General features: G+C 43.8%; 1 protein-coding gene across 2 annotated transcripts; it reads left to right on the top strand.

Annotated features, from left to right (window-relative positions):
- Positions 1 to 25: 25 nt before the first annotated feature.
- On the top strand, positions 26 to 23,121 carry polr1c (RNA polymerase I and III subunit C). 2 transcript variants are annotated; one of them, XM_043687337.2, is made up of 9 exons: positions 26 to 127; positions 211 to 282; positions 11,775 to 11,882; positions 13,105 to 13,237; positions 17,527 to 17,646; positions 18,222 to 18,374; positions 19,328 to 19,477; positions 21,206 to 21,322; positions 22,708 to 23,121. In XM_043687337.2, the coding sequence occupies exons 1-9, from the start codon at positions 56 to 58 to the stop codon at positions 22,824 to 22,826; spliced, it is 1,044 nt and encodes a 347-aa protein (XP_043543272.1). In that variant the 5' UTR covers positions 26 to 55; the 3' UTR covers positions 22,827 to 23,121. The 2 variants fall into 2 exon arrangements, with proteins under 2 accessions (XP_043543272.1, XP_087840545.1); XM_087984419.1 differs by lacking the exon at positions 211 to 282 and having other exon boundaries at positions 122 to 168.
- The last annotated feature ends 1,528 nt before the right edge of the window (positions 23,122 to 24,649 follow it).

Genomic DNA, 24,649 nt, shown 5'->3' with positions numbered 1-24,649 from the left:
GAAATGGCTGCGTAGGTCGGGGGGGGCGGGGCGAAGGTCAGCCCCAACGTGTGTCATGGCTGCCGCACGGGAGCGGATTGATCTGATTCGGAACCGTGTGGTTCTGAAGGAATTTGGGGTCCAGAATGTGAGTGTTGGGCGGGAGGCTGTTGAGGAGAATGTCCGAGGGTGAGTCGGCGAGATTTAACGTTGACTGGTTTTCTGTTCCAGGTACATACCACTGATTTCCCAGGGAATTACCCCGGCTACGACGACTCGTGGGACCAGCAGCGGTTTGAGGAGGTACAGGACAAACAGGGAGCAGCTGAACGGTGTCACTCTGCAAACACGCCCGGCTGAAGGACCACTGCTCCGCTCCGTTCATCCACTGGGGATAATGCTCGTATACTCCTATTCCCCACCCTCACCCAGCTCTTCTCGTTTCATTCTGCCCACGGGATTTAGTTAGTGACCAGCGCTCAAATGAAAGGGGGGAATGAAGTGATCAAAGCTTTTGCTCCGCTCTTCCACTGTAAAGGTTGCAAAAGTCGCTCTCTTCGCTCATTGGAACATAACCCCAGCCTTTCTAGCCGGTCTCCGGAGCTGATTTGCTTCAGGCCAGCAGCACCCTAGTGAATCTGTACTGCAGCCTTTCCAGTGCAATCCATAGCCTTCCTAAATTGTGACAACCAGAACTGCATATCAGATAGGAGAAATTGAGGACTGCAGATGCTGGAGATCAGAGTCGAGAGTCTGTGCTTCGGGCAGAAGGCCTTCATCAGGAATTCTCTCATTCCTGATGAGGGGCTTTTGCCCAAAGTGTCAATTCTCCTGCTGCTCGGATGCTACCTGACCTGCTGTGCTTTTCCAGAACTGCATATCACTCCAGTTGTGACTTAATTAGCATATAGCTTGATCGTACATTACTTGCTCGTTTTCAATGCCTTGATTAATAAAGACAGGATCCCTAAAGTTTTCTTTACCACCTTATCTATTATGTTGTCTTCAATGATCTAGGTTAGATTAGTTTAAATTCCCTGTAGTATGGAAACAGGCCCTTTGCCCCAACAAGTCCACACTGACTCTCTGAAGTGTAACACACCCAGACTCATTCCCCTACCCTATGTTAACCCCTGACACATGCACCTAACACTATGGGTAATTTAGTGTGGCCAGTTCACCTGACCTGCACATCTTTGGATTGTGGGAGGAAACCAGAGCACCTAGAGGAAACCCATGCAGACTTGGGGAGAATGTGCAAACTCTGCACAGACAGTCACCCGAGGCAGGAATTGAACCTGGGTGCCTGGCACTGTGATGCAGCAGTGCTAATCACTATGCTGCCCCATCTGTGGACAAAAACAACCCCGTTCAATAAAAATCTCACCTAAATGTTCCAAACCTTGAAATATTGAGCTACCATTCTTGTCCCTCCTTCAACCATGTCTCTATAATAGCAAATGTCATGCATTAAACAACACCCTCAGCTCATCTGCCTTACTCTTTAGATTCCTTGCACTAAAATAAATTCGCATGATCAACAATGCCCTCTGGCACATCTCCTCCACTTCCGGCACCACTGCCTTTGAACCCCACCCCTCCAACCACAACCAAGATAGAACCCCCTTGGTCCTTACCTTCCACCCCACTAATTCTGGATGCGATGCATTATCCTCTGCCATTTCCACCAATTACAATCAGACCCCACCACCAGACATATATTTCCCTCCCCACCTCTATTGGCCTTCCGTAGAGACAAGCCACTCTGTCTCTGACTCCCTTGTTAGGTTCACGCTCCCACAACCCTCCCTCCCAATCCTGGCACCTTCCCCTTGCCACCCCAAAACCTGCACCCATACCTCCACCCAAGACCCCAAGGATCCTTCTACATCCGGCAGAGATTTTCCTGTACATCCAAACACCTCATCTATTGTGTCCATTGCTCTCGACTTGGTGGTCTCTGCACTGGGGAGACAGGACGCCAATTTGTGGAATGGTTCAGAGAACATCTCTGGGACACAAACCAAACAACCCCACCGCCCTGTGGCTGACCACTTCAACTTCCCCCCCCTCACTCTGCAAAGGGCATGCAAGTCCTGGGCTGCCTCCGCTGCCAAATCCAAACTACCTGATGCCTGGAGAAGAACATATCATCTTTCACCTTGGGACCCTTCAACTACATGGCATCACTGTTGACTTCACCAGTCACCTCATCTCTCCTCCCCCCACCTCATCCAAGATTCAACCTTCCAACTTGGCACTGCCATCTTGAACTGTCCTACCTGTCCAACGTCCTTCCCACTTATCCAATCCACCCTTCCCTCTGACCTATCACCATCACACCATCTGCATCTACTTATCACCTTTCCGCTACCTCACTCCCACCCCCACCCTCCTATTTATCTCTCAGCTCCCCCCATTCCTGATGAAGGGTTTATGCCCAAGACATTGATTCTTGTGCTCCTCAGATGTTCCCTGACGTGCTGTGCTTTTTCAGCACCATATTTTTTTTGACTATGATCTCCAGCATCTGCAATCCTCACTTTCTCCTAAAATAAATTCTAGCTAACTTGCCATATTTTAGAATATCGAATAGTACAGACCCTTCAGCCCTCGATGTTGTGCTGACCTTTTATCCTACTCTCAGATCAAACTTATCTGCATGCCCTACATTTTATTATCATCCATGTGCCTATCCAAGACTCACTTAAATGTCCCTAATGTATGTATGACCACTGCTGGTAGTGCATTCCACATACCCACCACACTGTGTAAAGAACCTGCCTCTGACATCTCCCTTAAACCTTCCTCCAATCACCTTAAAATTATGCCCCCTCGTGATAGCTATTTCTACCCTGGGAAAAAGTCTCTGGCTATCCACTGTATCAGTTCCTCTAATCATCTTGTACACCTCTATCAAGTCACCTCTCATCCTCCTTCACTCCAATGAGAAAAGCTCTAGCTCCCTCACAACTTTTCTTCATAAGACATGTACTCCAGTCCAGGCTGCATCCTGGTAAATCTCCTCTGCACTCTCTCTAAAACTTCCACATCCTATAATGAGGTGACCAGAACTGAACACAACATTCCAAGCGTGGTCTGACCAGGGTTTTATAGAGCTGCAGCATAACCTCGCAGCACTTAAAATCAATCCGTTTCTTTTGCTTTAACTTGACTATATTTGTACTGCCTTCCAGAATGACTTGGTGCTTTCTGTATATATCTGTGTATCTCCACTCTGCATCCCACCCCTGCTGCCAAATTAGTTTAAATCCTCACCAATTGCACAAGCAAACCTCCCCACAAGGGTGTTTGTCCTGTCCTTGTTTTGGGTGCAATCTGTTGGACTTGTGCAGGTCTCACCTTCCCCAAAAATGAAACCAGTGATACACGGATCTGAGTCTTCCTCCTCCAACTCTTCAGCCACACATTCATCTGTTCTATCCACCAATTCCTACACTCAGCATGTGGCACCAAGAGTATTTGAGAGTAAACTTTGATCTGCTACCTAGCTCCCTAATTTCTTGTTGCAGGACCTCATTCCTCTTTCTACCCATGTCATTGGCCCCAGTGTGCGCCATGATGACTAACTGTTTGTCCCTTCCTTTGAGAATATCCTACAAGATCCAGGGAGACAACACACAATCCTAGAGTAATATGGCTACAGAAATGCCTTACTGAACTTTTCACTATTGAATCTCCCCCTCCTAGTTTTCTCTATCTTTTTCTAATTCCCACTTGAGAAGCTAGGTTCTGGCTGCAGTCTCCAGTTGGACTGTTACCCTTGCCATTTTTCTAAAACAGGAAATCTGTTCAAGTGAGATTCACTCAGGCTTTCCTGACTCGCTACCTGCCTCCCTCCTCCTGACGAATGGTCATGCATTCCTTTGTAACTGCATGTTATTAAGCCATGGGGGCGACCGTGTCTAAAAAAGGTGCTAACCGTATAACTGTCTCGCAGATGTACTGCAGTGCCTCCAGCTGACCCTCGTATTCCAAAACCTGGCAGTCAGTTTGATCATACCAATGGGATTTCCTGCAGATGTGGTCATCCAGGCTGCCAAGAATGTCTAAGATTTCCCATGTATGGCAGGTTGTGCAACACACAGGACTGAGCTCCTCTGTTGTACCTCGCCTTAGTCTTAAACTGATGGTAACTTCACTCTCCTTCCCTTTGGGTAACTTGCATTACTTTATTATATTGCTCCTGACTTCACTTATTTCTGATGCTTAATAATAAACTTTTCTAATGTATAATAATTTATAGAAAGTCCTTAACAGCAATTTCTTATCAAGTAATATATGGATTGATGTTAATTTTCCAAGATTCATTAAATTCTGAAAAGTTTCCACCAAACTGGAAAGTAGCAACTATAGACCCCTCTGTTGAAGGAGAGAAGAGGCAGTAAACTATTGGCCAGTTAGCTTGATAGCCATCATGGAGAAGTTGTTAGAATCGATCATTAAAGAGGTATGGCTGTGTATTTAGAAATATTCAAGACAATCAGGAACAGTGAGCATGGTTTCATAAAAGAAAATTCATATTAACCAATCTATTGACGCTCTTTTAAGGAGTAAATATTGTGTGAATAAAGTAGACATATTGTATGTTCCAGAAGGTATTTGATAAGGTGTTACATCAAATTTTTTTGCAGAAAATATAAGTTTATGGTGTGGTGGTGGTAGTTTGGTGGGTGGTTGGGGTGTATCAACATGGATGGAAGATTGGCTGGCAGGTAGAAAACAGAGTGTGTGCATTAATTTTCTTTGTCTGGCAGGAGAGTGATGAGTAGGGATGTCAACTTTTTAACAATATTAATCAGTGACATACAGGAAGGAAATAAAGATGTGGCTAAATTTTCAGGTAACACCAAGGCAGGTAGGAAAGCATGTGACATAAGGAAGTTGCAAGTGGGTTGAGTGAATAGTCAGAAATCTAATGATGGAGAGTAATATGGGAAAGTTGTTCATTTTGGCAGGAAGACTGAAGAAACAGTGTAGTTCTTATATGGAGAGCAATCACAAAGTTTCTTGGTGCAGAGCGATCTAGGTGTTGTCGTACACAAGTCCGAAAAGGGTCGTATGCAGATGCAGCTTATAATCAAGAAGGCCAATTGCATGCTGTGCTTGATTTGTCCATCCCTATTTCACAGCTTCCCAGAATTGGCCCAGTGCAAAAGGAGACCATTCAGCCAAATGTGCCTGTGCCAGCTTACTAAATGGAAATCATTACCTTGTGCCAGTCTCCTATTTTCTTCCCCATACTTTGGCACATTATTTTTTAAATCACATAAATAGCCATCACCCTTTGAATGCTACAGTTGAACCTTTCTGCACCATGCTTGCAGGCGGTGCATTCCAGACCCTAGCTACACACCATTTGAAAAATGCTTAAAAATGTGTTGCTGGAAAAGCGCAGCAGGTCAGGCAGCATCAAAGGAACAGGAGAATCGACGTTTTGGGCATAAGCCCATCTTCAGGAATGAGGAGGGTGTGCCAAGCAGGCTAAGATAAAAGGTCGGGAGGAGGGACTTGGGGGAGGAGTGTTGGGAATACGATAGGTGGAAGGAGGTTAAGGTGAGGGTGATAGGCTGGAGAAGGGTTGGGGGCGGAGAGGTCAGGAAGAAGATTGCAGGTCAAGAAGGCGGTGCTGAGTCCGAGGGTTGGGACTGAGAAAAGGTAGGGGGAGGGGAAATGAGGAAGCTGGAGAAATCTGCATTCATCCCTTGTGGTTGGAGGGTTCCTAGGGGGAAGATGAGGCGCTCTTCCTCCAGGCGTCGTGTTGCCATGGTCTGGCGATGGAGGAGGCCAAGGACCTGCATGTCCTTGGTGGAGTGGGAGGGGGAGTTAAAGTGTTCATTCACAGGGTGGTTGGGTTGGTTGGTGCGGGTGTCCCAGAGGTGTTCTCTGAAACATTCCGCAAGTAGGCGGCCTGTCTCCCCAACATAGAGAAGGCCACATTGGGTGCAGTGGATGCAGTAAATGATGTGTGTGGAGGTGCAGGTGAATTTCTGACGGATATGGAAGGATCCCTTGGAGGGAAGTGAGGGGGGAGGTGTGGGCGCAAGTTTTGAAAAATGTTCTTGCTTACGTCAGCCTTGCTTCTTCTGAAGGTCAGCTTAATCTGTGCCGCCTTGTTCTTGTTCCTTTTCTGGGCAGGAACGATTTTTCTCTCTATACTCTACCCAGCGCACTCCTGATTTTGAAAACCTCAATCAGATCTCCTCTAATCTGCCTTCTCTCCAAGGAGAGCAGTCAAACTTCATCAATCTGTCTTCATAACTGAAGTTCCTCACCCTGGGAATCAGTCTTCTAAACTGCTTCCCCAGTGCATTCACGTCCTTCCTACAATGTGGCACCTGGAACTGAACACAGTATTCCAGCCGAGGTCTTACTGGTCTTACACATGTTCACCATCACGTTCTTGCTGTTATACTCTATGCCCCTATTAATAAAGCCAATCATAATATATACTTGTGTCTCTACCTGTCCTGCCACTTCCAATGATCTGTGCACATCACACCCAGGTTCTGTTGCTTTTCCACCTCCTTTAGCATAGTACCCCCTATTTTATGTTATCTTTCCATGTTCTACTGATCAAGTGCATCACCCCACACTTCTCTGCATTGAAACTCACCTGCACCTATCTGCACACTCCACCAAATTATGCACTGTCCTCCTCATAGTTTAGATTTCTTGCACATTTTGTGTCATTCCCCAACTTGGAAATTGTCCCCTGTATGCAAAGATTCAGATATTAATATCTATCAGGAAAATCAAGGGTCCCAATCACAACCCCTGGGGAACTCCACTACAAACCTTCCTCTAGCCCCAAAATGATACATTGACCCATCATTCCTATCACTTGACGAATTTTGTATCAATGCTGCTATTGACCTTTTTATTTCGCACCCGATATCTGTTGCATCAAACACCTTTTGAAAGTCCATGTGTACAAAATCAACTGTGTTACCCTCAACGATCCTGTTATCTCTTCAAAAATTTCCAAAGTTAGTTAAAGAATGATTCCCCGTTTAGGAGTCCCTGCCAGCTCATCAGAATCAACCCACCTTTCTCCAAATAAAAAATACCAAAAGAACTGCAGATGCCGAAAATCAGAAACGAAAACAAATTGCTGGAAACAATCAGCAGGTCTGGCAGCAAAGAATGGGATGATACAATTGAAAAGAGGGAGTGTGCATAATTAGAGAAATTAATCATAATTAGATCATAAATACTGGAGGGCCTGACCTCCTTGAAGATGGATAAATCACCAGAATTGTCTAATTGGTGGCCTGGGGCCATTGAACTGATGCCAGGAAGAAAACAGTGGAAGCTGTGAAGATCATTTTTGAAACCTCGCTAGATACAAGAGAGGTATCAGAGGATTGGAATCTGTGAACACACTGCCACCGTTCAGAGAGGGGTTGAGAGATTGGTCAAATAATTATCGGCTGGTTGGAAGGAATCTGCACCTGGAAAATTATGAGAATTATTGTTGAGAAAGGGGATTAACTGTTACTTGGTAAGGAGAAGGATTAGTCAGGGATAGTCATTATTTTGTTCAGGAAGGTCAGTGTTTTACCAACTTAATGGAATGTTTTGGGGGAGTGACGAGCAACAGGAGGTATTGAGTGGGGTAGAAGCAATAGGCAGACCTTAGAGTGCCTAGCCATTGGTCTGTGAAGGAGGCAGATTAGCCACATAAGATAAGAACATCAGAAAAGGGAGCAGGAGTAGACCATCTGGCCCCTCGAGCCTGCTCTGCCATACAATTACATCATGGCTGATCTTTTTGTGGCCTCAGCTCCACTTGCCCACCCTCTCACCACAACCCTTCATTCCTTTATTGGTTAAAAACTATCTATATTAGCTGTAAAAACATTCAATGACTACTTCACTGAGCATGGAGTTCCACAGACAAGGTAAAAATAAAAACCAGGAATGTCATGCTATAACCACTATGTAAGATAGTGGTTGGACAACAGCTGGAGTTCTGTGTGCAGTTCTGGTTACTAAATGAGATGAAGGACATAATTGCTTTAGTGAAAGTACAGAGGAATTCAACAAGAATGTTGACCGACCTTGAAAATTGCAGCTCTGAAAAATTATTGGATAGGCTAGGGTTGTTTTCCTTAGAACAGAGAAGGCTGAAGGCTGATTTAATCAAGCTGTACTAAATCTTGGTTAGAGTGGACAGGGAAGACCTCTGAGTAGGGAGCACAGATTTATGGTGATGGAAGGATTCATGGGACATAGAATCCTCACAGTGTGGAAACAGGCCATTCAACCCAACAAGTCCATACCAATCTTCTGAAGAGCATCCCACCCAGACCAATTCTCCTACCATTTCTCTGCATTGCCCGTGACTAATCCACCTAACCTGCACATCTTTGGATTGTAGGAGGAAAGCAGAACACCCTCCGTAAACCCACACAGACACGGGAGAATGTGCAAACACCACACAGACAGTCGCTTGAGGATGGAATCAAACCTGAGTCCCTGGCTCTGTGAGGCAGCAGTGCTAACCACTGAGCTACCCAACTTGTCAGTTGACTTGAATGCATAAACATTAGAACTCGGAGCAGGAGTAGGCCATCTAGCCCTTCGAACCTGCTCAGCCACACAATAAGATCATGGCTGATCTTTTCATGGCCTCAGCTCCACTTACCCACCCTTTCACAGTATCCCTTAATTCCTTCATTGTTCAAATAAAATCTATCTTAGCTTTAAAAACATTTCCTGAAGTAGCGTCAAACACTTCACTGGGCAGGGAATTCCATAGATTCACAACCCTCTGGATTCCTTTTCAATTCAGTCGTAAATCTGCTCCCCCTAATTTTGAGGCTGTGCCCTCTTGTCCTAGTTTCATCTGCCAGTGGAAACATTATCTTTATGTCTATCTTATCTATTCCCTCCATAACTTTATATGTTTCGTTGCAAGTGGTCCTGCGCTACTGATAGATTCATTTGCGGCTGTCCATTCTTAATGCTCGTTATGTCTACTCAGTGGCCGGGTTAACTTGCACTGTCAAGCAACTTATGGCTGAAAGCTTAAAAAAAATCAAAATGGCATTTCTCTGAAGTAGTCATGCATATCAGTGGCTGGGGAGGTGGAAGCATTCACAGTTTTGATGAGAATGTAAGTAGGCCACAGGAAGCCTCTAGATTTCTCACCATTTAGTTGTAGCAAGACTGAATTCCAAGTTCCAGCCTTATCAACAAGTCAGCTTATACCCAAAAATCTATTTGCCTTGATGAATATTCTCATTGACTGATCATCTGCAGCTCTCTGGTGTAGAGAATTCTAAAGGTTCACAAACTTTAGAAGACGTTTCTCCTTGTATTGATCCTAATCACCTATCACTTACCTAAGGCTTTCCAAGTTCAAGGCAGAGGAAACAGCCTCCTAAAAAAGCCCTAATTAAGTCCAAAAATGTTCTTGCTGTCACTGAAATTAGCCCATCGTTCATTCTTCTGATTCCAGGCCTTTGAACTGTGTTCAGAAGGAAAGTATCTTAGGCTGACATTCTTTGATAGCAAAGTGCAAACACTGCTTAAGCTTGTGTCTGACAAGACAGATGTCCAAACGTTTTTCTTCATGGTTCAGAACTGCTTTGTATTAATTGAAAGAGTTCTCAGGTCTTTGTGAAATCCCAAACTAGTGTGTGGTGCATTTACCCCAAATAATAAAATTACACAAGCTGCAGGCAGACAGGAGATGTTTAGAGTGTACTGAGCTCCTGCTTGTAATCTGAAGACTCCAGGAACACTGCAACTTGAAGAGCAAGTTTAGATTGCATGGAATAGAGGGAGGACTAGCCATTTGGATACAGAGTTGGCTTGAAGGCAGAAGATAGAGGGTGGTGGTGGAGGATTGATGTTCAAATTGGTTACCTGCGACCAGTGGTGTGCTAAAAGGACCAGTGCTGGGTCCACTGCTTTTCATCATTTATATAAATGATTTGGATATGAAAATAGGAGGTATAGTTAGTAAGTTTGCAAATGACACCAAGAGTGGAGGTGTAACAGACAGCGAAGGTTACCTCAGATGGGCCAGTGGGCCAAGGAGTGGCAGATGGAGTTTAATTTAGATAAATGTGAGGTGCTGCATTTTGGAAAGGCAAATCATGGTGGGACTTATACACGTAATGGTAAGGTCCTAAGGAGTGTTGCTGAACAAATAAACCTTGGAGTGCAGGTTCGTGGTTCTTTGAAAGTGGAATTGCAGATATACAGTATAGGGTAGTGAAGAAGGCATTTAGTATGCTGTCTTTTATTGGTCAGAGCATTAAGTCTTCACGTTGGGAGGTAATGTTGCGGCTGTACAGCGTGTTGGTTAGGCTACTTTTAGAATATTGCATGCAGTTCTGGTCTCCCTCCTGTCGGAAGGATGTTGTGAAACTTGAAAGGGTTCAGAAAAGATTTACAAGGATGTTGCCATGGTTGAGGCTTTGAGCTACAGGAAGAGGCTGAATAGGCTGGGCTGTTTTCCCTGGAGCGTCGAAGACTGAGGGCTGCCCTTATCGAGGTGAGATTAGATTCCCCACCGTGTGGAAACAGGCCCTTAGGCCCTCTGAAGAGCAACCCACCCAAACTCATTTCCTTCTGACTAATGCACCTAACACTATGGGTAATTTATCGTGGCCAATCTACCTGACTTGCACATCTTTGGACTGTGGGAGGAAACTGGAGCACCTGGAGGAAACCCACATAGACACGGGGAGAATGTGCAAACTCCACACAGACAGTTGCCCAAGGCTGGGATTGAACCCAGGTCCCGAGCACCGTGAAACTGCAGTGCTAACCACTAAGCCACCGTGCTGCCCCCAAGGTTTATAAAATCGTGAGGGGTTAGGGTAAACAGACAAAGTTTTTTTTCCTGCCATGGGGGAGTCCAGAGCAAGAGGTCATAGGTTTTGAATGAGAGGGGAAAGATTTAGAAAGTTCCTAAGGGTTAAACTTGTTCATGCAGAGGGTGGTGCATGTATGGAATGAGCTGGTAGAGGAAGTGGTGGAGGCTGGTACAATTACAGCATTTAAAAGGCATCTTGATGGGTATATGAATAGGAAGGGTTTGGAGGAATATGGGCTAAGAGCTGGCAAATGGAAAAGATTAATTTAGGATATCTGGTCAGCATGGAAGAGTTGGACCAAAGGGTCTGTTTCTGTGCTGTATATCTGTATGACTGTAAGAATAATAAGTATTTGACTCTCCTGAAACAGTGTAATTCATGAAGAACATCTTTGCTGACTGACAATACTGTAGAGTGAACCGGCACATGCTGCAGAAATAATATTGTAGCTTGTTTAGCTGGGGCAAATTTCAAGCCCTGCCTGATCCAGAGCTGTGTCATAACATTCCTGAATAATTGATTTTTTAAAAACAAATGGCACTAGTTTTCCTGGGCACGGGAGAGCTGGGCCGCATAATTTCCCCTTCCAAATCCATTTGAATTTTGTCCCCTTCCTCTGTTTCTCCCCATCCCCTCCGTTTCTCCCCATCCCCTCCATCTAATTTTCTTTTTGTTGTTGCACTGCCCCAGTGGGTCATGCTTGTTCATTATTTAATTTGTCAAAAGGGTGATTTGGCGGAGGGGTCGCACAAAACGAAAGGCTTGTTTTCCACAGCAAGGAGCGTTGGCTAGGAAGGACAGAGGGCAAATAAACTATGAAATACAAATAAACGGTTGCTGAAGACAGACTGGCTCCTGCATCCTGCTTTGAAATAGCAACATAACAACCAAGGAGTGGAATACCGTCTGACCTCCCTGTGAATTTTGCCTCTCTCTTAGAATTTCAGGATTGATATTATTCGGCTGGAGGAAGATACGCTAGAGTTTGACATGGTTGGAATTGATGCTGCGATTGCAAACGCCTTCCGCAGGATCCTGCTTGCTGAGGTAATGAAATTCCAGGCTATGTTCAGTTAATAATGGTACTCAATTTATAGCACTCTTCAATCTGGAGTGTCATTTGAAATTTAAAATTAGAAAACAGCTTATTTTTTTCATTTGGAGGGAATTCAGCTAGACTTGGAGTAACAGTGTGATGTAGCCTGACCTTTGCATTTTGATCTACCTGATCACTGCAGAAATGTTCCATTTGGTTGGGAAATGTAATGGGTACCTGCATCTATCAGCCTATTGCTGAACTGTACAGGCCCAGAAGAGCCCAGCTTTGACCCCTGCTCTATAGTAGTCAGGGCAACAGTGATCAGCTTCAATGCGTGTGGCATCATGGCCGAACTTAGTCAACCCTCTCTACATCTGCTCTTTCAGTAATAAAATGCAAGAATTCCTATCCAGGTCCTCTGTTTTTGATTTGCAGGAACACCTTCTGGAGTGTAGCATCAGATTTAATGCACACACTGGCTTGGTTTTCCATTGAAGTTAATGCCCAGGTCAGGAGAGTTCAAGCACCCCTATCATTGTGCTGTCAGGAATCACAGAATGTTATGGTGCGAAGCAGGCCATCTGGCTGATCGTGTCTCACTAGTTCTATTACCTAGTGCCAATCTGCTACCTTTTCCATAAATCCCTGCACATCTTGTATATCCAGGTAATCTCCCAAGGCCTTCCTGACTGCCTTAATTGAACCTGCCTCCTCCAGATTTCCAGGCAGTGCATTCCAGACCCTAGTACTCACTGTGATGAGAAGGTTCTTTCTTACATCACACTTGCTTCATTTACACGTCTCTTTAAATGTATTCCCCCTCGAACTTTTTTTTTTCCCTTTTATGAGCAGGAAATGCCCTCCCTTTCTACTCATCCGACCCAGTCATGAGTTTGAAAGCCTCTCAGCTGCTTTCTCCCCAGGGAGAACAGTCCAACTTCTTCAATCTGTCTTTATAATTGAAGTTTTTCATTTCTGGAACCAATCTTGTAAATCACTTTTGCACTCACTCAAATACATTCACATCTTTTCTATAATATGGCAGCCACAACTGCATGCAGTTTTTGAGTTGAGTAATCAACTAATTCAGCACAAACAGGGAGCTGAATATGTGACCACCGTTCGCAATGTATATTTCCTAGACCAAGTTTTGTGGGTCGCTGTTTGACATTATTTACTCTTGAATTTAACAAGTTGAAACATTGAATCTAACTTGAACTGTTGGTTTAGGTCCCAACTATGGCTGTGGAGAAGGTATTTATCTACAACAACACCTCCATTGTACAGGATGAGATTCTGGCACATAGACTGGGGCTCATCCCCATCAAAGCAGACCCACGGTTGTTTGAGTACAGAAGCACAGGTGAGAGGGTTGCAGTGTTTCTGTTGTTTTAAAAAAAAATGTCTGGTACTCTTCCTAATGGTTTAGTTGTTTGTTTCTAAATTAAGGGAGCAAAGGATTGATCCAAGTTAGAGGAAATGAGGGGACAAATTAAATTATCACCTTCCCATTACCCTCCAGCTTTTTTGGACTGTAAGACTGCTTTTCATTTTGAAATGAAATGAATGAAAAGGAAATGGAATGTTCTGAACAGAGAAAATGATTGGTATGATGAGCAGATGGTAGGAGGATCTATAAAAAGAACATAGAACATGAGGGTCTGCAAATTGGGTGGGGGAGCTATTTGGAATGGGAGGGTGCAAAGCATGCTGAGACAGTTGATAATACAGAGGTCAGACTGCAACAGTTTGGAACGCACCAGTAAGTCGGCATTCACCCCTCCCCCATCTCACATGATTCAGAATGCACCTCTGGCTGCCTGTTTGCTCAGCAATACAATGTGCTCAAGCATCTCCCAGGAAATTGTCACTACTGCATGTGACTTTGCTCAGAAGGTTGTCAAATAACCTTGAAGTTTAGTTGAGGGTGACATGACTGAGATATGTAAGATCCAGACGGGGTTATCACAGAAGTGTTACAGTTCGGAAGGAGACCATTCAGCCCACTGTGCCTGCGCTAACTCTTCAAATGAACATCATTACCCTTGTGCCAAACTCATGGTCTGTCCCCATACTCTTGAACATTATTTCTATGCAAATAATTATCCAATGCTCCCTCGAATGTCTCAACTGAACCTGTCTCCACCACACTTGTGTACAGTACATTCTCGTTGTTGTTCCTTTGACTAGGATGGACAGTTCCTCCCTGTCCACTCTTATCTGACCATTTTGCAAACTTCTTTCCGATCTTCTCTTAGCTTTCTTCTCTTCAAAAAGAACAGTCCCAATTTTTTCAATCTTTCCTGACAACAGAGGTTTCACATTCCCGGAATCGTTCTTGTAATTTACTTCTGCATACTCTCCAACACCTTTCCATCCTTCCTATAATGTGGTATCCAGAACTGTACATAGTTTTCTATGCTATGTGGAGTACTATCTTGTACAAGTTAAACATCACCACTTTGTTTTTGTACTTTGTGCCCCTAATAATAAAGCTGAGGATGCTGTATGGTTTATTAACTGCTCTTTCCACCTGTCCTGCCATTTCCAGTGATCTATGTACAGATACAAGGTAAAAACAATGACTGCAGATGCTGGAAACCAGATTCTGGATCAGTGGTGCTGGAAGAGCACAGCAATTCAGGCAGCATCCGAGGACAGGCAAAATCGACGTTTCGGGCAAAAGCTCTTCATCAGGAATAAAGGCAGAGAGCCTGAAGCATGGAGAGATAAGCTAGAGGAGGGTGGGGGTGGGAGAGAGTGGCATAGAGTACAATAGGTCAGTGGGGAAGGAGATGAAGGTGATAGGTCAGGGAGGAGAGGGTGGAGTGGATAGGTGGAAAAGGAGCTGGGCAGGTCGGACAAGTCCGGACAGGTCAGGGGATCGAGTTTCTGGAGGTTAGAAGCTAGGATGAGGTGGGGGAAGGGGAAATGAGGAAACTGTTAAAATCCACATTGATGCCCTGGGGTTGAAGTGTTCCGAGGCGGAAGATGAGGCGTTCTTCCTCCAGGCGTCTGGTGGTGAGGGAGCGGCGGTGGAGGAGGCCCAGCACCTCCATATCCTCGGCAGAGTGGGAGGGGGAGTTGAAATGTTGAGCCACTGGGCGATGTGGTTGATTGGTGCGGGTGTCTCGGAGATGTTCCCTAAAGCGCTCTGCTAGGAGGCGTCCAGTCTCCCCAATGTAGAGGAGACCACATCGGGAGCAACGGATACAATAGATGATATTAGTGGATGTGCAGGTAAAACTTTGATGGACTCTCTCCCACCCCCACCCTCCTCTAGCTTATCTCTCCATGCTTCAGGCTCTCTGCCTTTATTCCTGATGAAGGGCTTTTGCCCGAAACGTCGATTTTGCCTGTCCTCGGATGCTGCCTGAATTGCTGTGCTCTTCCAGCACCACTGATCCAGAATATGTACAGATACACCCAGGTTCTTCTGCTCCTGCACCCCCTTTAGAATTGTACCTCTAATTTTATATTGTCTTTCAGTGTTCCTTCTACCAAAATCCATCATCTGTCACCCTTCTACAATGACCTTCATCTGTCACATACCTGCCCACTCATTAACATTTCTGTGTCCCCTTGGAGTTTCCACACTGTGCTCCTCATGGTTTGCAATTCTTCCAAATTTAGTATCATCTACAAACTTGGAAATTGGCCCCTGCACTCCAAACTCCAGATCATTAATATATATCAGGAAAAACAGAGGTCCCAAAACCAACCCCAGGGAAACTCCACGACAGCAGTCCCTAGGTTGTGAATGGGTTTGGGATAATAGAAAATAGCAGTTTGTAAGTACAAGGAAATGTTTGTATGTCAGGTCTTTATGAATATACCCCTGTATGGGATTCTCGCAGTACGTACAAGCATTTGTAAGTCAGACTCCCTTGTACAAGCCTTCCTGCAGGCGAAAAATATCTATGAATTGTTACTCTCTGTTTTCTATTACTCATTCAATCTTGTAAAGTGTTTAAGTCACCATAGTCAGGGGACCATAGGGCTGTCCCTCATTACAGACAAACGATTGATTGTGAGTTTAACCAAAGGTCAACACACCTCAGGCAAGGTACGAGGTTGGGAAGGCCTTCATGATAACTTATTTTGGTGCAGGAATTTTGTCAATTTTATGTACACATTGCTGATGTTTTTTATTCCATGGCCACAAACTTTTCTCATAAGTCTGTTGTGTGACGTGGTGTCGAAGACCTTCTGGAATTCCATGTGTGCCTCTTCGAGCCTTTCTGTTGCCTGTTCAAAAAGCTCCAGCGAGGGTTTGGAAACACTTTCCCCATCAGAAATTCACTCTGACCTCTGATAACCAACTCAGCTTTTCCCATGTGACCACTGAGCAATTGTTCCTAGAATGTTCCCTACCACCAAAGTTAAGCTGAGTGAGCTATAATTGCTGGTCTTATTGTTAGAGCTGTTCTTAAACAGGTCAGTAATGTTCACAATTCCTCAGTTGCCTGTCACCTCCTCTGAATCTAGAGAAGACTAAAAGATTATTGCTAGTGCTCCTTCAATCAACACTTTGACTCCCTTTAATATCCTTGGGTGCATCTCATCTGATCCCAGTACCAATAGTCTGTCCTCATCATTTTTGAACTTTGACAGGATGGGTGGAAAGATGTTTCCTCTGGGAGAAGTTAGAGCTAGAGATCATTGTTTCAGAATCAGGGGTCACCCATTTAAGAGAGTTTTTGGAATTCCCTTTCTGAAAAGCTGGTGGAAGCAAAGTCTGATTATATTTCAGACAGAGGTGAATAGATTCTTGGGAAGCGAGGGGTTGAAGACTATCAGGGATAGGCAGGAATGTCGATTGACCAGCCATGATTTTATTGAATGGCTGAGTAGGCTGAAGGGACCAAGTGGCCTACCTTTGCGCCCAACACGTGTTTGTAAAGTCTTCATTATAGAATCGTTTAAAATGTAAACAGCAACATCATTTAATTAAGCAATAGTTTACTGACTTAACAATCTCTATTCAAGATAGAAAAAATAGCAAGCTATTGTAATTCCTATTTTTCTAAAGTGCAATGTACACAGGACATAAATGTGCTTTATTGACTTTTTTATTCAGTGTTTGGAATTTCTCTGACTTCATACAGACTCAACTTTAACACGATAAACTGAGAAATACTTTCACACATCGCAAAATGATGCTTTTAAATTGAAAGTTTTGGCAATCCAATAAAATCTGCAAAATGCTTGCATTTGAGTGAAGTGATCTTGCCTTTTTCTCAGATAGCTGGCCCTCTATTTGAAGCCTCTATTTGAGGGTAGCTGACTTTTAACCTGCCTTCTGTAAGTGATAAATAAACCACACCCATATCTCGTTTTGCCATATATGATTTGCAAGTACTCAACTTATAAAACTATATTGGAGGAGTGCTGCATTATTTATTGTGCTATTCCTCAAATTAAACATCCTACCAATATCCCACTGCTTCTTTTGAGCATTAATGATTCTATTGCACAGTTCAGGGGGCGAGTGTACATCATCCAAAACTGACCAAGCAGATGCTCGATGAACTGCTGTGTCTGGGACTGAGTCAGAACGGCTGCACATATCAATAGGCACTGCATTTCAAAATGTTCTCTTGTAATAAAGATTGATGCAGATGTTGATGTTTTATTTGTTCATTCATGAAGGGGATGAAGAAGGAACCGAGATTGACACGCTTCAGTTTCAACTTAAAGTGAAGTGTACACGAAATCCAAAAGCACAAAAAGATTCATCTGACCCTGATGAGCTGTATTTTAATCATAGAGGTAAATGTTCTGCAGTTCATCATCATCTGCAAGTTCCCCTCCAAGCCACTCACCATCCAACTTGGAAATATATCACCATTCCTTCACTGTCACTGGGTCAAAATCCTGGAATTTCCTCCCCTAGGGCATCGTGGTTCATCCTATGGCCCATGGACTGCGCATTTCAAGAAGGCAGCTCACCGCTACACTCTCAAGGGGCAACTAGAGACGGGCAGTAAATCCCAACCCAGCCAGTGGTGCCCACATCCCGTGGACAAACATTTTAAAAAAATGTTCAGGCTTGCAGCATCTTAAAATGTATCGAAATGTAAAATTTCAGGAATCTTGTTTGAGGTCAATGCAACAGCAACACTTGATAACAGCGGTGTGTGTGTGTACCTACCCTGCCATGGACTGCAGTGGTTCAAGGTGGCTCACCACGGTCTTCTTCAGAGCCATTAGGGATGGGCTATGAATGTTGGCCTAGCCAGCAACACATTCATCCCATGAATGCATACATTTGTGTCAATAAATCATATAAAGGTCTCTTGGAGAGTGTTAAAGAACAGTCCTGCATTTTTCCATTTATCTTCTAGTTTACTCGAAGCATATGAAGTGGGTACCAACAGGAAACCAGGCTGACCTCTTTGGGCAGGTTGACATCCGACCAGTTCACGATGATATCCTGATTGCTCAGCTCCGCCCAGGCCAGGAACTCGATGTGGTCATGCACTGTGTGAAAGGAATCGGTAAGGTGTGGGAGGGAGCCTGTACTTTGTACCACCTTTTGTGGAGAACAAATCTCTAACTGATAAAGGGAAGCTTATGACATCTGAGGCTCAGTACTCTGTAAACTAGAGACTAAACACATTGGGTGCATTTTAAAGGAAATTAGGAAAACAAAGCGAGGGTGTGATCAAATATTGGCAGGTAAAATCAAGGAAAACGTAAACATCTTTTGTAAATTCAATGAAAGTAAAATGATAACTAAAAGAGTATGATCTGTTTGGGATTAGAATAAAAACTTTCCATCTGCTTTCACAAAAGAGAGGGAAGGTACAGATATGGCAATATGGAGGAGGAAGGTATGTGTGAAATATCAGGTGAATAGGCCCAATGCAAGTGCATTGTGGACACTTTTGGAAGTATGTACCCAAGTCCAGGTGAAATGTATCCTGGGCTGTTAAGGGAAGCTAAAAAAGAAATAGAGGAGACTGATGTTGTTTTGCTCCATCTCAGGCTCCAGCTCTAGTGCCAGAAGATTGAAAGGTAGTTAACATTGTACCATTGTTTAAAAATGGATAACTCGTTAGGCCTATCACAAATCAGTTAACCTAACCTCGTTGGTGGAAAAGTTACTGGAAAATTCAGAGGGATGTGGTAAATCTTGATTTCCTAATACACTGACTAATCAAAGACAGTCAACACAGATCTTTTAAAGGAAGGGTGTGTCTGACTAAAGTTTAATTTTTTGAGTGGGTCACAGTCTAAGGATACAGAGTAGGCCATTTAGGACTGAGATGAGGAGGAAGTTCTTTACCCAGAGAGTGGGGACCCTGTGGAATTCCCTGCTGCAGGAAATGCTTGAGGCCAAAACTTTGAATGTTTTCAAGAAGGAGTTAGGTATACTTCTTGGGGATATGGGCAGAAAGGATGACGTTTCAGTGCTACATAAATATGTTCTCTTTTGTGCTTCCCTCAGGTAAAGACCATGCCAAATTTTCTCCTGTTGCCACAGCAAGCTATCGCCTTCTCCCTGATATAACTTTGCTGAGCCCTGTGGAAGGAGATCTGGCAGACAAACTAAAACACTGCTTCTCCCCCGGTGTCATTGAAGTTCACACAGTAAATGGTCAGTAAGTCCTTTTGTGTACAAAACCTGTCATTTTAAGATTTTTTTTTCTAGAGCACTTTGGATCAGAGAAAATTGTGGGAAGATTTAAGTTGATGATTAAGAGTTACCACTAGGAGAAGTGAAAAATGCAATTGGGAGGAATGCGGCGAATGGTATAAATGCACTGTTTATGATGCTATGGGGCACACTGCTTCAAAGCAGGGGAAGCATATTCCAAAGGCATTTGGATCAGCACCTGAAAAAGGAAGAGAGAAGCCATAGCATCCTACATCATGGAAACACCCTTTGGTCCCAACCAGTCCATGCTGATCTTAATCCTAAACTAAACTAGTTTCACCTGCCTGTGCTTGGCTCCGATTCCTCCAATCCTTTATTATTCATGTACTTTTATAAATATCTTTCAAAGGTTGTGACTGTAGTTGCATCCACCACTTCCTCTGGAATTTCATTGCACACACAAACCACTCGCTGTGTAAAAATAAAATTGCTTCTCATCTCCTTTTTTTAATCTTTCTCCTCTCACCTTAAAAATATTTCCCCTACTCTTGAAATACCCGACCCTAGGGAAAAGATACCTGTCATTCACCTCATCTATACTCCTCCTGATTTTACAAACCTCTGTAAGGTCATCCCTCAATCTCCTCTGCTCCAGCTGAAAAATCCCAGCTGAAAAATGTGTTGCTGGAAAAACGCAGTAGGTCAGGCAGCATCCAAGCAGCATCGACGTTTCGGCATAAGCCCTTCTTCAGCAATGAAAAGTGCCAGCCTATCCATCTTCTCCTTATAACTCCAACCTTCCATTCCTGGCAACATCATGATAAATCTCTTCTGAAGCTCTCCAGATTAATAATATCGTTCCAGGGTGACTAGAACTGGGTACAGTACTCCACAAAAGGCCTCGTCAATGTCCTGGACAACCTCAATATAAAGTAAGCCCAAGTTAACATATGTCCCTTAGAGAATGTAGGGAAAAAGTGAGGTCTGCAGATGCTGGAGATCAGAGCTGAAAATGTGTTGCTGGAAAAGCGCAGCAGGTCAGGCAGCATCCAGGGAACAGGAGAATCGACGTTCGGGCATAAGCCTGAAGAAGAGTCAGCATGATTTCAGGGCAGACAAATTTGCCAGAATTCTTTGAGGGTAGTAACAAACAGGATAGTTTAAGGGGAAGCAATGGATGTAATTGCATTTGACAAGGAACCTTATTCTTGATAAGCTATTTAATAAGGTAAGAACCCGTGATGGTGGAGGTTGTAATTTAACATGGATACAGGATTGGCTAACTAATAGAAGCTGGAGTTAGGATAAGGGATGCATTTTCAGGATAGCAACCTGTAACTCATGGATAGCCACAGGGACCAGTGCTATAGATACAATTATTTAGAATATATTAATGACTTGGATAAGGAAAGTGTACTTTTCCCAAGTTTGCAGATGAACTGGAGTAGGTTCGTAGAGCCATTTTGTAGCGTATTACTCAGTGCTGAGTGAAATCCTGGTATGTCGAACATACTATCTTTAGCTTCCCTAATGAGATGATAGAGTATTTCCAAAGGATAGAATTGGAGAAATCCACTTTTTGTTCCCCCACTTAAGCAGTTTTCCATCTGTCACACTCTGAATTTGTGCTGAGGAGATTTAAAGCAGTTAATATGAACTGGGTAGTGTCTGGTATTGAACGTTGATTCCTTTCATTGGGATACCGGTCGATTCTTCCTTTTCTCTTAGGGAGAAAATTCGCAACAGTTGCAAATCCTCGCTTGGACACCTGTAGTCGTGAGATTTTCCGCCATGATGACCTTAAGAACCTCGTCCGTCTTGGCAGAGTTCGCAATCACTACATCTGTAAGTAAAGGCTGTGGATAGATTCTCATGGATTAGTTTAGCAAACTGTGGTTTGATGGGTAAATGGATTAATTGTTGGGAATGACAGATATTGCAGATCACTTGTTTGATTTTTATAAGTGACATTTTGAAATTTGATTTTCCACCCTTCGTTTCCTCCCCTCAGAGGTGGCATATTTTGCACAAGTCAGTTACTCTCATATCTGAGCCCGGGCTGCATTTATTAGCTACAACCCATGCTGAAGAGGCACATTAGGTGTAAGCCCCATCCCGTCCTTGTTTGACACACTCGCACATGAATGTTTCTGTTTGGCTGGTTGGGTACCACACTCGCCTCTCCAAACCTGGGGCTGTCAGTCCAGTGCAGTAACTGGGGGATGAGAGGTTTAACCCAAACCCTGCCTACACAAAATATCACATCATACTATTTTGAAGAAGAATTGGAAGAGTTATCCCTAGTGTCCTGATTAATATCCCTCAACTAACCAACATTATAAAAAATGCTCATCTGATGGGACGTACTGTCGACCAATTGCCTGTTGTTTGTCCTGCATTTCAATTGTGACAACCCTTCAAAAATAAGGGCTTCAGTGGCCCCGAAACACTTTTGGAATATCTTGCAATCTTCAAAAGTGCTATTTTTGTAAGGAAGTATTTTTCAACAGATGTCAGAGAATGCCATTCAGAAGTGCCCCGGTTCCTGGCTGCTGAAGCCAAAAGCAGTAAAGTCAGGAGAGAAGGTCCATACATCACATGGAATTGAACACGTAGGCAGCATATTATGGACTGCAGGTGTGGACTGTATGTTCCAGGGTTATACAGCCAGCTGAATATAAGCCAGATTACAAAGTTGTTTAATGTCTTTCAAATATAATGGGCCACCACTTAGAATAGAGCTTTCAGAAATTTTCATGTCAGAAAAAATCCAGCTAACACAGAGCATCTGAGTCTTGGTGGATCAAGAGCCTGATATTTGTCGGTTTTTATTGAATAAGGAGTGGAAAGGTTGGCAAATGTTTCTGCACTAATCTGTTGAGTTTAATGTGGTAAAATAGCTTGTGCTGTTTGACTGAAGCATTAATGCACCTACGAAGAGACATGGGCAGATAAACAAAGGCTTCTCTTGAAAAAGGAGGAAGAAGTTTATGAGATCTAGTGAAACTCTGGTGGAAGGTGAGTATGTGCATTGGGTTTTGTTGTGAAGAGCCCATTACTCCCAACTGAATCTGCCCACACAGTGATGAAACAGTGCAGGAAGACAGCCAGGATTCATTAAGACTGAGTGCCTTCCGGAGGAGACAATGAAGTAACCTATTTATTTTAGAAAGAAAACTTGCTCAAGATTTTGTACCACTGCTATTGACTAAGTTTTGTTATCTTTAAAGTTTCAGTAGAGTCAACAGGAATTCTTCTCCCCGATGTACTGGTGTCTGAAGCCTTGAAAGTGTTGATGACAAAATGCAGAAAATTTTTGAATGAACTGGATGCAGTACAGGTAGAGTGAACGTTGCAAGCAGATCCAGTTGTGTCTGGATTGAGAACATTTTGAGGAGTGACTTTACCATGGGCAGAAGTGGCAGTGAAAACCTGATCACAGACTAATTGTGTTGCAGCATCATTGACTGAAGTCATCATTCACTTCCTCCAGTGTTATCGAGGATTAACAATCACATGAGGCAGCCTGCCAAACACAGCAGCAGTCATCTGTGACCTTGTGTAACGCACCTGCATTTTTCCCAAATATTTATCCCCACACGGGTGTGTATATATAATACAGTATTAAAGAATGAATACCTCAATCACAATTCTCTTTCTTCTCAGTGCAAAACTAGTCTGTGGTAAAAGTTTTTGTATCAATGACATTGTTGCAAAATGATTGACCTACTGTGGGATTATCAGTTATTCTGTGTCATCGACTCGTGGGCATTTCCACCACAAGAGGAGACCCTTGTGTCCATGCCAGTTGACAAAGATCTGATTACACTAATCCCATTTTCAGTTCTTTGAGGCTGTGGCGACACTAGTGAGTGTCTCATGTCTCAGTTTCAGATTCAAACCATCCTTTCAGGTGAAAAATGTTCTCTTTAACTCCCCTCTTAACCTTCTACCTCTTACCTTAAATCTACATCTCCTAACCCTAACCTGAACCCATCTTCTATTGGAACAAGTGCCACCTTATCCGTGCCCCTCATAATCTTAGACATCTCTGTTGGGTCCCCTCTCAATGTTCGCTCCTCAGCGTATCCAATCTTGCCTGATAGCTTAGACCCTCCAGCCCAGGCAGCATCCTGGTGAGTGTCCTCTGCACCCTTTCCAGTTCAATTGCATCCATTCTAGAATGTGGTGACCAGAACTGCATACAGTACTCCACTTCTGGCCAGTGTTCTATACAATTCCAGAATAAACTTCCTGTTCTTTTATTCTATGCTTAGCTAATATAACAAATTACTCCAGATGCCTTCTTAATCAACTCTTTGCTCAGCTACTTTCAGGAATCTTTGGATAAACATACCAAGTTTCATTTCATCATTAGTACTTTCCAGGGCCTTACCTTTAACAGACATGGACCAAATACCGACTAATGCCATTTACAAGTTCACTGATGACACCACCATAGTCGGTTGAACCTCAGATGGTGACGAAACAGACTACAGACGGGAGGTGGAAGACCTGGAAAAATAGTGCACTGAGAACAACCTAGCTCTCAATGCCTGCAAAACCAAGGAACTCGTTATTGACTTTCGGCGGGATGTAACTCATGCCCTCCTACACATTAATATCACAGGTGGAAGGAGTGGAGAGTGCCAAACTCCTGGGAGTGGTCATCAACAACAAGCTTTCTTGGACATGTAGACACTTGGACATGTAGCTTTCCTCATGTAGACGGACTAGTTACAAAGGCCCAACAACGTTGTTTCTTCCTCAAGCAGCTGAGAAAATTTGGCATGACACCGAATACCCTTGCCAATTTTTATAGGTGCGCCATTGAGAGCATTCTGTCTGGATGTATCACTACTTGGTATGGCGACTGTCCCATTCAGGATTGGAGATGGTTACAGAGAGTGGTGAACTCGGCCCGGACAGTCACAAAGGCCAACCTCCCAAGTACAGAATCCATCGACCAGGCTTGCTGTCAAGGAAAGGCCACCAGCATTCTTAAAGATCCATCCCACCCTGGCAATGTTTTTCTACAGCCCCTACCTTTAGGGAGAAGGTGCAGAAGCCTGAACACACGCACCAGCCGGTTTCTGTAACAGTTTCTACCTGACTGTTGTTAGAATACTGGATGGACTCTCAAACTCTTAGCATTCACCTGGACCTGTGTTT

This window comes from Chiloscyllium plagiosum, unplaced genomic scaffold (genome assembly GCF_037043375.1).
Source record: "Chiloscyllium plagiosum isolate Xiang-an unplaced genomic scaffold, Cpla_swu_hap1 HiC_scaffold_3, whole genome shotgun sequence".
NCBI lineage: Eukaryota > Metazoa > Chordata > Chondrichthyes > Orectolobiformes > Hemiscylliidae > Chiloscyllium > Chiloscyllium plagiosum.
This window is presented reverse-complemented; position numbering and strand designations above follow the sequence as displayed.